This window comes from Symphalangus syndactylus, chromosome 15 (assembly GCF_028878055.3).
Source record: "Symphalangus syndactylus isolate Jambi chromosome 15, NHGRI_mSymSyn1-v2.1_pri, whole genome shotgun sequence".
In the NCBI taxonomy this organism is placed as follows: domain Eukaryota; kingdom Metazoa; phylum Chordata; class Mammalia; order Primates; family Hylobatidae; genus Symphalangus; species Symphalangus syndactylus.
In genome coordinates, this window is record NC_072437.2 from 70029674 (window position 1) to 70044297 (window position 14624).

At 41.0% G+C, this 14624-nt stretch overlaps 1 protein-coding gene across 5 annotated transcripts in view; it reads left to right on the plus strand.

The window, feature by feature from the left end:
• MIPEP (mitochondrial intermediate peptidase) overlaps nucleotides 1-14624 on the plus strand; it is a 170961-nt gene that overhangs the window by 115276 nt on the left and 41061 nt on the right. Inside the window, exon 18 of one of the 5 annotated variants that reach the window (XR_008651194.2) lies at nucleotides 4164-4182. The exons of 3 other annotated variants lie outside the window; for them this stretch is intronic. Coding sequence is in view for 1 of the 2 variants with exons in the window: in XM_063618839.1 (XP_063474909.1) it covers nucleotides 4164-4181 (18 nt within the window). In the remaining variant the exon portion in view is untranslated. Of the gene's footprint in view, nucleotides 1-4163; nucleotides 4899-14624 lie in introns of those variants that run through there. One more of the 5 variants, XM_063618839.1, reaches the window with a different exon arrangement.

Genomic DNA, 14624 nt, shown 5'->3' on the forward strand with positions numbered 1-14624 from the left:
ATGTTTTTGCAGTGGCTGGTACCGGTTGTTCTTTCCATGTTTAGTGCTTCCTTCAGGAGCTCTTTTAGGGTAGGCCTGGTGGTGACAAAATCTCTCCTCATTTACTTGTCTGTAAAGGATTTTATTTCTCCTTCACTTATGAAGTTTAGTTTGGCTGGATAAGAAATTCCTGTTTGAAAATTGTTTTCTTTAAGAATGTTGAATATTGGCCCCCACTCTCTTCTGGCTTGTAAAGTTTCTGCCGAGAGATCACTGTTAGTCTGATGGGTTTCCCTTTGTGGGTAACCCTACCTTTCTCTCTGGCTGCCCTTAACATTTTTTCCTTCATTTCAACTTTGGTAAATCTGACAGTTATGTGTCTTGGAGTTGCTCGTCTTGAGGAGTATCTTTGTGGCATTCTCTGTATTTCCTGAATTTGAATGTTGGCCTGCCTTGCTAGGCTGGGGAAGTTCTCCTGGATAATATCCTGCAGAGTGTTTTCCAACTTGGTTCCATTCTCCCCGTCACTTTCAGGTACACCAATCAGACGTAGATTTTGTCTTTTCACATAGTCTCTTATTTCTTGGAGGCTTTGTTCGTTTCTTTTTACCCTTTCTTCTCTAAACTTCTCTTCTCGCTTCATTTCATTTATTTGATCTTCAATCACTGATACCCTTTCTTCCAGTTGATCGAATCGGCTACTGAAGCTTGTGCATCCGTCACGTAGTTCTTGTGCCATGGTTTTCAGGTCCATCAGGTCATTTAAGGACTTCTCTACACTGGTTATTCTAGTTAGCCATTCGTCTAATCTTTTTTCAAGGTTTTTAGCTTCTTTGCTTTGGGTTTGAACTTCCTCCTTTAGCTCAGAGAAGTTTGATTGTCTGAAACCTTCTTCTCTCAACTCATCAAAGTCATTCTCCGTCCAGCTTTGTTCCATTGCTGGCGAGGAGCTGCGTTCCTTTGGAGGGGGAGAGATGCTCTGATTTTTAGAATTTTCAGCTTTTCTGCTCTGTTTTTTCCCCATATTTGTGGTTTTATCTACCTTTGGTCTTTGATGATGGTGACGTACAGATGGGGTTTTGGTGTGGATGTCCTTTCTGTTTGTTAGTTTTCCTTCTAACAGTTAGGACCCTCAGCTGCAGGTCTGTTGGAGTTTGCTGGAGGTCCACTTCAGACGCTATTTGCCTGGGTATCAGCAGCGGAGGCTGCAGAACAGCGAATATTGCTGAACTGCAAATGTTCCTGCCTCATCGTTCCTCTGGAAGCTTTGTCTCAGAGGGGTACCTGGCCATGTGAGGTGTCAGTCTGCCCCTACTGTGGGGTGCCTCCCAGTTAGGCTACTCGAGGGTCAGGGACCCACTGGAGGAGGCAGTCTGTCTGTTCTCAGATCTCAAACTCCGTGCTGCGAGAACCACTACTCTCTTCCAAGCTGTCAGACAGGGACATTGAAGTCTGCAGAGGTTTCTGCTGCCTTTTGTTCAGCTATGCCCTGCCCCCAGAGGTGGAGTCTACAGAGGCAGGCAGGCCTCCTTGAGCTGCGGTGGGCTCCATCCAGTTTGAGCTTCCTGGCCACTTTATTTACCTACTCAAGCCTCAGCAATGGCAGGCGCCCCTCCCCCAGCCTTGCTGCCGCCTTGCAGATCGATCTCAGACTGCTGTGCTAGCAATGAGCGAGGCTTGGTGGGCGTGGGACCCTCTAAGCCAGGTGCGGGATATAATCTCCTGGTGTGCCGTTTGCTAAGACCGTTGGAAAAGTGCAGTATTAGGGTGGGAGTGACCCGATTTTCCAGGTGGTGTCTGTCACCCCTTCCCTTTGCTAGGAAAGAGAATTCCCTGACCCCTTGCACTTTCTGGGTGAGGCGATGCGCCCTGCTTCGGCTCACGCTTGGTGGGCTGCACCCACTGTCTTGCCCCCACTGTCCAACGAGCCCCAGTGGGATGAACCCAGTACCTCAGTTGGAAATGCAGAAATCACCCGTCTTCTGCGTCGCTCACGCTGGGAGCTGTAGACTGGAGCTGTTCCTATTCGGCCATCTTGGAACAGCCCCCCCCATACACCTTTTTAAATGAATTTGTTTTATGGTTTTTTTGTTGTTGTGAATGGGATGTTTATCCTACCACCTTTTTCTATCTGATTATCATTGATACATAAGGAAGTTACTTGTTTTCATTTGTTAATTTTTGTGGCTGGAAATTCTAATGAACACATACTATCTTTGATACCTGCCATAATTTCAGCGTTTTCTAGATACACATCACTCACAACATTTGTAAATAATATTTTTGCTGCCCCTTTCCAATAGCTGTATGTTTCTGTTTGTCCTCAACTGATTCAATGGCTTGAACTTTCAAACTGTTGCTAAATAATAATAGAAAAGGCAAACATCCTCATTTGGAATGTTTCTGGTTTGACCTATGGTTTGAAAGAGTGCTAGTGTGTGTGCTTGAGAGAAGAGAACATTCCAGGATAAAGAGTGGCATATTCAAATTACCAAGACAGGAATGAGAACGTTATGTGTGGAAATAGGTTGTACAAAGCTAAAGCTCTGTGTGGAGTTGCAACATGAGTAGAGGTGGCTCCTCTGAGGAGGGTGAGATTAATCAGACATGATGGACAATTCAGGCATACTGTAGAGTGTGGTGCTGTAGAATCAGGTGAGCTTGGTGTGAGATCTTCATCAGTAAGATGGTGATATCTAAGTCAGAGGGCTATGACTGAAATAATGTACGATCAAAGTGCTTAGCCCAATGCCTGGCACCCAGTAAACACTAAACAAATGTCATGTATTATTATTATTGTTATTATTGTCAGTATAATAAAATAATGTAGAGCTTGAAAGGCGAATTGAAAAAAAAAAGGTAAGTGACATGATAAAAATGGTATGTGTAAATAAAATCAGTTGCATGTAGGATGTGTCAAAGCAGGAAAAACAAATAGACTAAAATTGATGGGAATCTGTGTGTTCAGCATTCTTTCATTAGTCAGTTTTGAGGGAGTCTCTGCTCCTCGAGACTAGCCATTGGCCAGGCCACCAGGGGTCCCCATGATAATGCACAGTTAGTTGCTTGAGCACAGTTATGGTCATTCGTGCTCCCAACAGCCTTCCATGACCATATGTGATTATTAATGTGCTAGAATAGTTTATCTTGGTGTCTTGCACACATCATGATTTGTAATGTATATATTTAATAATTATAAAAGAAAGCAGTTATTTGCTTTCTTTAACATACATTATCTTCAAATTCCTAACTTAGTGATGATGCAATCATTCTTTTCATATGTGTATGTTTTTTTGTGTCTTGGGGAAGCTTTGAAATACTTGCTGATTTATGGAGAGTGAAAAGTGAACCAGACTTTCTCAGAACATTTAGAAAAACTCAGACACTTAAAAGCTAAAATCAAACAGTATTTGAAATGATTTATACAATTGCAGCCATAACTTTTTTCCACTTAAGCCAAAGTACGTCCAAACAATCCTTTCATACTGCTAAGTCCTTTAAATGGAAGCAATAGATGTCTATAAATCAAGTGATAGTTTACATTTATTTCATAACCACTTTTTCTAACCCATTTTCCCTCTTAAAACTTAGTATGTCCTCTAAAAAGTTGAATACTCTGTCCTGATTGAATTTAAATGAACATGAATAAAGAAATACATTAAAATATTTTAGATAATAATATGCTGCCACAGTTAGTTTAGAGAAGCACAGTATTGAAGGCAAGTAGAGTAACACTAGGTGCAGTGGAGTTTGCTTATTTGAAATAAGATAATTCAGCTCTAAGCTCATCAGTAGTGAGTAATAAACATGATCACTGCAGTGGAGTCAGTCTCAAACTAGTCTGTGGGACTAATCCTTGGAATTCACAAAACACTCTAATCTTATTTTTTAATAACTTCTTATCTCAAAATAGTTTATATTCATAAGTTGCAAAATACCTTTCACCCAGCTTCCCCAGTGATAACATTCTACGTAACCATGGTGCACCGTCAAACCCGGGAAATTAACTGTGGTACAATACTGTAACACAGTAATCTGAATTACTTTCACATCCTCTATTTGTTCATTATGATTACTTCAGAAATTCACTGTCTTTTATTTTCTAGGATGGTGCATCTCAGAATGGTTAGCAAAACGTATTTTATGTTTAACCTACAACCTATGACTCCTTTTGTTCTGTTTAGGTGATAATCAGATTTTAAGTGCATCATGAAGACAGGAACAAAGAAGCAAGATCAGTAGAGACTTGCACATCACTGGGACTTGCCCTGCGTTCTGATGCTACCAAGTTAGAGAAACACAATACTTTAAAGCGCTCAGAGTTGAGAGCCACAGCAGCCATTGCTGTGTTTGTGGTCCACCTTCCCCATGGGTAAAGTCAGAATATGCTATGAGATCACCCATCTTAAGCATTTTCACCTGCTGTTATATCATTGACTTCTCTTTTTACTTTAGTAGCACTGATTTTTTAATCTGTCCTTGAACTGTTTACTCACTGGCGTTTAAGCATTTTGAGCAAACCTGCAGTAAGAAATGCATTTTACATTATGATCTATTGTACAATACATGTATGTACATTTAGGTGTGTATGTGTACATATATGTGGGAGTGAAACTGAAACAAAAGTACCACAAATCTAAAGTTACCCTCTGTGCGGTGCACTACATATTTTCTGTCCCATTTTCTTTTCTTTTTTTTTTTTTTTTTTTTAATGCAGGTCACAAGCTACTGTAGAGATTTTACAAGCCACCAGTAGATAATGGTGCACAGTTTGGAAAATCTCCATGTTAACTTATCTTTCCCAGTGATTTTGCTTATTCTACTTTCCCAAGTCAACCATAAAACCTTTTTCCGATAGAGATGTTTTAGAACTAAATTATTTAGAACAATAAAACCACAACTTTTATCTAATCCCACCACCACTTCTCCTCGTTTGTGTTAATTCATTAGAATGGCATCTTTCAGGATGGATGATATATACATGTACAAGACAGTGTGAAAAATGATACAATGCAGTGCTGTGAGAACACTATTATAAATAGAGAAGTGTTGAATTTTGCCTCGTGGAGTCAGAAATGACCATTAATCTGGGCTTAGTTGCTTCTGATTCAGATTTTACCCTAGCTTAAGCCACAGTAGGGAGGGGAGGGAGTGAGGAACAAGTAAGGTATGATAGAAAGTGGTTAGAGAATATATTAGTCCTGGTTGCTTGATGATAGGGAACTTAGAACAGAAGGGAGGGGCTGTTGTTTGGGGGTTGAAAATCAGACTGGGATCAAGTCATGAAGAGTTCTTTATGTCTGCTCAGAGGCTTATATATGACTGGGGAGGGAATAGGGAGGCCTTAGAGGTTTGAAGTTTGTAAGCAGAGAAGTGACATGAGCAGATAGATGTAAGCTGCAGGCAAAAAGTTAAGGTTTCAGTATGGATGATAGATTGGGGGTACAGAGATTGAAGGCAGGGAGAAAACAATCTATCCAAGAAATAGATGAAAACAAATAGAAAAATATAGTTTTTTAATCTGTTTTTTAATCTGTTAGAATGATCTACATCATTTTGATAACATTTTATTCTTCTCTCAGCAACATATTTACCAAAAAAATTCATTTAAATATTTCATCCAGCGTTTAGTTGTTTCATTCAGGAGGACTGTTGGAAATAGCAGACCCATTATGCTGCTGAAACAGAAGTTTCTCCATTTGATTTATCTCTTCTTCCTGTGTTTTTGCTTTATTCTTGGAGATTGCCTTGATTTTATCCTCCTGCTCTTCCCACTGTTTCTGGTTCGGTTTTTGTTTTTGTTTTTGTTTTGGCAAGGATATTTTTATTTCTGGTAGCTGCTGCCTGTTCTTGTCTTCATTTTCCACAGCATCTTGGTTTTGTTTAATGAATGTAACTTTTTTTGGTAAGTAAAACATATATGCACATAGACCCTACGTACCCCAAGGGCCTTACAATCTAGGCAAGAGGTGATGAGGATCTATACCTGGGCATTGAGGATGAGTATGGAAGGGAAAAGCTACAAGGAATATATTGAAATAAAATTATCAAGACTTCAGGATTGATTGGCAGTAACTGAGGATAAGGAATCAAGAGTCAGTGCTGATCCTCAGCCTAAAAAGAGCACCTAGAAAAAGCCCACAGCTGACATTATACTCAGGGTGAAAGACTGAAAGCTTTCCTCTAAGATGGGAATAAGACAGCAATGTCTGCCATTGCCCCTTCTATTCAATATTGTACTGGTGGTTTTCACCATAGGAATTTGTCAAGAAAAAAATTAAAAGCATTCATATTACAAGGAAGAAATAAAATTATCTCTCTTTGCAGATGACATGCATGATCTTGTACATAGAAAATCCTAAGGAATACACACACACACACACACACACACACAGAACTGATAGGCTGGGTGCAGTGACTCATGCTTTGTAATCCCAGCATTTTGGGAGACTGAGGCAGGTGGATCATTTGAGGCCAGGAGTTGAAGACCAGCCTGGTCAACATGGCAAAACCCTGTCTCTACTAAAAATACAAAAAATTAGCTGGGCATGGTGGTGTGCACCTGTAATCCCAGCTACCAGGGAGGCCGAGGCAGGAGAATTGCATGAACCTGGGAGGCAGAGGCCACAGTGAGCCGAGATCATCCCATTGCACTTCAGCCTGGGCAACAAGAGCAAAACTCCATCTCAAAAAAAAAAAAAAAACTGATAACCAGTTCAGCAGGGTTGCATGATATGAGATCAATATGCAAAAATTGTTTTTCTGTATTCTAGCAACAAACAATCTAAAAATTAAATTTAAGAAGACCATTCTATTTACAATAGCATCTGGAAGAGTAAAATACTTAGGAATAAATTTAGCAAAAGAAATTCAAGACTTGTAAAGTAAAAACTGTAAAATATTATTGAAAGAAAGAAGACCTAAATAAATGGAAAGATGTCTCAGGTTCATGGATTGTAAGACTTACTATTGTTAAAGATGGCAGTACACCCCAAATTGACCTACAGATTTAACACAATCTCTATCAAAACCTCAGCTGCTTTTTTTGCAGAAAATGACAAATCTAATCATAAAATTTCTCACGGAAATGTGGGAGACCCAGAATAGCCAAAACAATCTTGAAAAGGAACAAAGCTAGAGGGCTCACACTTCCCAATTGAAGCAGTTACTACAGAGCTACAGTAATCAAGACTGTGTGGCGCTGGCATAAGGATTAACATACAGGTCAATGGAATATAACTGAGGTTCCAGAAAAAAGAAAATCCATACATTTATGTTCAGTTGACAACTAATTGGGGAAAGAATTGTCCTTTCAAAGAATGGTGCTGGGAAAACTGGATCTCCACATGCAAAAGAATGAAATTGGACTCCTACCTTGTACTATATACAAAAATTAACTCAAAATAGATAAAGACCTAAATTTAAGAGTTAAAACTGGAATATTCCTAGAAGAAAACATAGGTTTACATACATATTTATGACCTTGGATTAGGCAATGGCTTAGATACATCACCTAAAGCATAAACAACCAAAGAAACAGAAGATTTTTTATTTTTATTTTAATGGGGACAAATTTTTTAATTTTAATGAGTTCAAATTTGTATCCAAAGAACACTACCATGAAAGTGAAATAACCCACAGAATGGGAGAATGTGTATCTGATCAGAGTTTAATCTTTAGAAAAACAACCCATTTTAAAGTGAGCAAAGGATTTGAAGAAATATTTCTCCAAGAAAGATATAAAAATGACAAATTAGCGCATGAAAAGATGTTCAGCATCATTAGTCAGGGATATGCAAATCAAAACCACAGTGCGAGACTACTTCATTCCCACTGGGATGGATATAATAAAAAGATAGGCAGTAGCAAGTGTTGGTGTGGATGTGGAGAAATTGGAACCCTCATACGTTGCTGGTGAGAATGTAAAAGGGTACAGCAGCTCTGGGAAACAGTCTCATAGCTCCTCAAAAAGTTAAACAGAGTTACCAGATGGCCCAGCAGTTCCACTCCCAGGTGGTAGGGAACTCTCACCCAATAGAACTGAAAACAAATGCCCACCCAAAAATGTATGCACAAATGTACATAACAGCATTATTCATGATAGTCAAAAAGTGGAAACCACCCAATAGATGACTGGATGCACAAAAGCATTATATCCACACAATGGAAAATTAGTCATAAAAAGAAATAAAGTATTGCTGCAACATGGATAGACCTTGAAAACATTATACTTGGTGTGACAAACTAGACACAAACAACCTCTATTGTGTGATTCCATTTAGATGAAATGTCCAGAACAGGTAAATCCATAGAGACAGAAAATAGATTAGTGGTTGCCAGGAGCTGAAGGAAGGAGGAATGGAGAGGGACAGCGAATGGGCCCGGGGTTTCTCTTGGGAGTGAGGAAAATGTGCTGGAGTTAGTGATAATGGTTGCACAATTTTGTGAATATACTGAAAACCATTGAAGTGTACACTTGAACAGAGCGAATTATATGGTATGTGATGTTTATCTCAGTTTTTTAAAGTTGCACAATTTTGTGAATATACTGAAAACCATTGAAGTGTACACTTGAACAGAGCGAATTATATGGTATGTGATGTTTATCTCAGTTTTTTAAAGTTGCACAATTTTGTGAATATACTGAAAACCATTGAAGTGTACACTTGAACAGAGCGAATTATATGGTATGTGATGTTTATCTCAGTTTTTTAAAGTTGCACAATTTTGTGAATATACTGAAAACCATTGAAGTGTACACTTGAACAGAGCGAATTATATGGTATGTGACATTTATCTCAATTTTTTAAAGAAGAGTCACTGTCTTAGAGCAGGGAAGGGCTGTGATGGGCCACACTCAATGCCTCCGTTCCTTCCCAGGAAGAGGGAGACTGAATTGCCATAGAAGTTAGAGACCAGCTTTCCTGGGAAGAGTGTTCTGGCTAGTGTTCTGAGGGATTAGGTTTAATGTTGTAACCTATAGATCTAGAAGGAAATAGGAGGCCATCAGCTCACCTCAGCCTTCAACAAGTTGTCACTCACCACAGATCCTTTTAACGTTACACCTCAAACCTTCAAACTTAGGAGATGTGAGAAGAAAGCTCTTGTAGAGCTTCTATATATAAAATACCTATAATATTATTATAGCATTTTAAAGTAATGCTAGTTGATTCTCTTTTTATACTAATAATTGTAAGAATACTTCAGCGCAGCAGCATTATTTATAGCGAATACTACTTTTAACTAATGGTGTTGAATATTTTTATCTAATATGTTTTTTAAATTTCCATAATTTGTACTGTTTGGCATTACCCAAGTTTTCCATATATTTCAGCCACAACTGTAGCAGTTTTTTTTTGTTGTTGTTAAAAAAAAATTGCTAAAAACTCTTGCATCAGGAATTTTGGAAATTCTTCGGGTGAGACAATCAGGGAGGATTGATCACATGTTGATAGAATGCAGGCAGCCTTAGTCAGTTTGGTGGCTCAGTCACATTCTTTATTTCTCTCAGTTATTCTAAACAAAATACAGGTAGTAACATGACCTGCAAATGACATACTGTCACAAGCCCTGGGCTATCCTTTAGAATGTGCAGTTAATAAGCTCTGGAATGCTTTACATGGGAAGTTGGAGGGCAGTTGTTATGGATTCCTGGAGGTGAAGTTGTTTTTATTGTCTTTATTAATTTAGTTTCATCTTACCAGGAGCATAATCCTTCCTAAGACACACCTCCTTATTGCACATGTCTGGCTTTTTACCTCTTAGGCAATGTAAAGGAAAGTTAATAGGATGTCCTTTTTAATAGGATCTTAGGGGGATCTTTCACCATTAAAATGAGAATATAAGTTTGGGGAGCAGCAGTTATTCAAACCAAGGAAGTTGAGTGAATCATTTAGAGTTATTAGGTAAGGGTTAATAGGTAAGAGACACTGAAATGAGGATGTGGCTGTGCAAACACCACATTTCACGGTTTCAGATGAAACATGACTGTTAGGGAAGAGTCTGTGTAGGAGTCATGCCTTCTTCAGTATTTCACATACACCTTGGCCTAAGCTTATGAGAAGCTAATAGCAGTATTATTTTAATTTTGTTTTGTCACTTCAGAAATGAGATGTGTGTGTGTGTGTGTGTGTGTGTGTGTGTGTGTGTGTGTGTATGTGTGTGGGGTCAGCAAATTAGTTACATGTTACCTATTTGTTGATAACTTTATAATTTTACTGATTTTATAGAAAAAGAATTTGAACTTACAGATGTAAATTGTTTCCAAATTACAGTCATTTATGTCTAATATTCTTACTCCTTTTATCATTGTGTAAATATTTATTGAAGATACCCTGCTAGTCACTGATACAAAGAGGTGTCTGATGTCCGCCCGGCTTATAAAGGATTCTGTTAGTAGCTGACAAACTGGACCATCCCAAGGACCAGCACAGTGCACACTTTTCCCTTCCCTTCTCTCCTTTGGCCCATGCCATAGCCCTAGGAGGTGGGTGTGGCCACGGTCAGGATGGTTTTGGGATCTGGTGTTGACTGTGCAGCCGGTAAGTGCAGAGCCTGCATTCCCATAGCACTTGCTGCAGTGTGACTGTCCGGTGATCCCAGATTTACTGTCTGTCTCCCCCAGTGACTGTGCGGCCATGAGGGCAGGGTCCTCTCTAGTGCTGGCCAGTTGTGAATTCAGTGAGGTTTGGAAAGATGGATGATTTTCAAGTCTCTGTGCCTAGTGTTTATGTGCCATGCAGAGGTACAGAGGAAAGGGTGGTGAGCATGCACAGGACACAGGGCAGGCCCTCGCTGCCAGGGCCAGTGCTGAGGTGAAGTTAGGACAGCCTCTCCAGTTTTCTCTATGAAGACTTTAAAGGCACAATACAAACTCATTAGAAAATAATAAACTCGTGTGTTCTACGCCCTCTTCAATAAATCTTCCCACTAAAATAATCCCAGGTGCTGGCTGATTAGATTAATGGGGAGGGGGCAGTGGTGGTCTCTCGTGGGGGGTGAGTGGCTGTCAAGGTGAGGACTCCAGCCCGATTGCAGGAGATCAGCCACACCAGAGAGCACCTGGGGGAGGCCAAGCCGGCGGCAGGCAGGGGAGTTAGGCCCTGATTGAGCAAGAGGGGCTGGAGTGGGAGTTCATCTGCACAGACTTCAATGCTGGGGTCCCAGCTGCCTGGGGGCAGGGGGACGGCAATGAAACCAGTTGTTCCAATTGTGCCTGGAATTGGCACTGAGACAGCATCCTGACCCCCTCCCCTTTTTTTAATCATCAGAGAAGGTCTTGTTGAAGAAGCATAATTTGAAAAGACACTGAGGAAAGTGAGAATGAGCCATATGGATCGACCTGGAGGAAGAGTATCTGAGGTAGAGAGGAGAGCTAGGATCAGGAGCTTACCTGGAGGCTGCTGGACCAGCAAGTCAGCGACATGTCTGGAGCACAGTGAGCAACGGGAGAGTGACAGGAAGTGATGTCTGAGCAGGACAGGGTCTGAGGAAGCCATTCCAGGGTTCTGCTTGCCTGTTTAATGAAAGAAGTCAGTAGGCCCTTGTCCTAGCCCATTTTCTGTTGCTTATAACAGAATACCTGAAACCGGGTAATTTGCAAAGAGAAGGAGTTTATTTTTTACAGTAATGGAGGCATGGAAATCCAAGGTTGAGGAGCTGCATCTGGTGAGAGACATCCTGCTGGTGGGGACTCTGCAGAGTCCCAGGATGGGACAGGGCCTCACATGGCAAGGGTGCTGAGTGTGCTCACGGGCTAGCTCAGGTCTCTCTTCCTCTTCTTATAAAGCCACCAGTCCCACTCCCATGATAATCTGTTTATGAAGGCAGGGCCCTCATGATCCGGTCACCTCTTAAAGGCCCCACCTCTCAATACTGCCACTTTGGGGATTAAGTTTCAACGTGAGTTTTGAAAGGGACCATAGCAGCCCTATGTGACATCAAATTGTCCCATTTGTCCCTCTCCTTTTTGTATTGCAACTTTATCTAACAGGGTAGAGGTGCTGGCTGCCTGATTCCCCATGGCAGGCAGAGACCTAGGTTCTAAAGCTATGAGCCCCTACAGGAATGGAGCCTCTGCCCACAAAGCCCAGTTATAGCCCTCCCCCCACACACCTGCTTCCTTGCACACCTGTTTGCAGTCTGTGGGTGATACACCTGCCCTTGGACTCCTTCCCATTGAGAAGTTACTGTCCCTTCTGCATCACTTTTTGTTGTACTCTATGCCTGGAGAGAAAATCTCATGGTCTACAAAGGGCACTCATGTCCTTTCCCATTTTTCCTTTCATGGATTTTCTCTGATCCTATGCAGACACACCTCCTTTACTGAAGGACTTATGATTTTCATGAAAACAAAAACAACCCTTCTTGTCGTGTGCCTCAGGGGTTTCATTGACTCCCAGAGCTGCCTGATCAGGGTTCAGACACAGTACCTGTTCCTGCGGAGGCCCCGTTGCTGTCCTGGGCTGACTCTCCTGACCATGGACGTCCTTATTTTCTGTGTTACTTCTCTGACACTTTCCCAGTGTTAGCATGGGTTCCTTTAGAATGACGGGGCAATTTACCATTTTCTCAGCAGATGTTGGAGGAGAGAGAAAAAGCAATGTTAAAGAGTTTTGACTGGGAAGAAAAAGAGCAAGTGTTTGTTGGTTCTGGTTCTGTGGTTATTGTTTTTTGTTTGTCTTAATTAGATCCGTGTTACCTTTCTATGTCTCATCTAATAAATGTATTTCCATTTGAGTCAGTTACATCCCTGCTCTGCTAATAGATTTGCTTTTGATAGACACAATCCTGTATTTCCAGGGTTTTTTTAATATTACATATAAATTACATTAACAGTCGAGGTTAGCATACTGATGAGATGTGCTCCTGGTTAATATTTTGTGTGTCATTAACATTACATCTGCCATACTACTTTGTGTGGGTTTTTGTTTTGTTTTTGAGACAGAGTCTCACTCTGTCACCCAGGCTGGAGTACAGTGGTGTGATCTCAGCTCACTGCAACCTCTGCTCCCAGGCTCAGGTGATCCTTCTTACCTCAGTCTCCTGAGTAGCTGGGACTATAGGTGGGCTACCATGCCTAGCTAATTTTGGGGTTGCTTTTGTTTTGTTTTGTTGGTAGAGATGGGTTGTCACCATGTTACCCATGCTAGTTTCAAATTCCTGGGCTCAAGCATTCTGTCCTCCTTGGCCTCCCAAAGTTCTGGGATTACAGACATGAGCCACTACGCCTGGTCAGCATTTTAAACTATAGTATTTACTTATCATAGCTTGTGTAAGAACTTTCTTTTCTTACACAGAGCTGTAAAAATAGCTCTGTGGTGTGTTTTGATATGTATTTTAGCAGACATGGTAGAAACAAAGTTAAAAGTTACAGGCGTCATACATACACAACATGAATGTGGCATAGACATCAGTTTTGGTGTTAGTGATGTGAAATCAAGCCGGGTATAAACTTGGCCTCCCCTTGCCTATTAAGCTAGCAGATAGAACCAGTGGGCTGGTAGCTTCATCAACATATGGTGTTCACCTTTGAGTCCAAGGTGGTGATTCCAGTCTTCACCTTTTCAAAGCTAGCAGGAAAGGAGAACGAGGACAAGGAGGGCAAGTAGCTTCCTTTTGCAGAACCCAGCTGCACACGTCACCTTTACTCACAGCCATTTTCAAGAATATAGTCGCACAGCCACATGCCTCGGGGCATCTGGGAAATGCAGTCACTGCCACAGCAATCGAGAGCCCTGTTCACACTTAGCAGGAAAAGGGTAGGATTCTGTTTCTAAAAGGAAAAAGGGGAAAATGAAGGAAGGGACACTTACTAATCTCTGCCAGTAGCCTTGGGCAAATCACTCTTTTCAAGTCTTTATAAAATATAAGCTGATAAAATGTTTACAAAAAAAAAAATTTAAAAATATTTACAAAGGGCCAGGCGTGGTGGCTCACACCTGTAATCCCAGCACTTTGGGACACCAAGGCAGGTAGATCACGAGGTCAGGAGTTCAAGACCAGCCTGGCCAACATAGTGAAACCCTGTCTCTACTAAAAATACAAAAAAATTAGCTGGGCATGGTGGCACGTGCCTGTAGTCCCAGCTACTTGGGAGGCTGAGGCAGGAGAATTGCTTGAACCTGGGAGGTGGAGGTTGCAATGAGCCGAGATCCAGCTTGGGCAACAGAGTGAGACTTCATCTCAAAAAAAAAAAAAAAAACATTTACAAAGATACTGCCCTTCAAACATTTTCACAAAGACACAAGGTATATCTTTATACACCTTCCATATTTGCAGGCATTTATTCTCAAAATAGTATTTTTAACATAACTCTCATTAAAAAAATAGATATTGGTATTAGTTTTCAATTGCTATATAACAAATTTCTACAAATGTAGTGGCTTAAAACAGTGCCTAGCTCACAGTTGCTTTGGATCAGGAGTCAACACAGTGTAGCTGCTTCCTATGCCTGCGGGTAACACAAGGCTACAGGCAAGTTGCTGGCAGGGCAGCAGTCTCATCTGGGGGCTTGGCTGCATCACCCAGGTTATTGGCATAATTCATGTCCTACAGTTACAGCACTGAGGACAGGCTTCTTACCGGTTGGCTATAGGCTACCCAAAGGTCCTAGAGGGCCCCCCAGGTTCCAGGGTCCTCCCCCA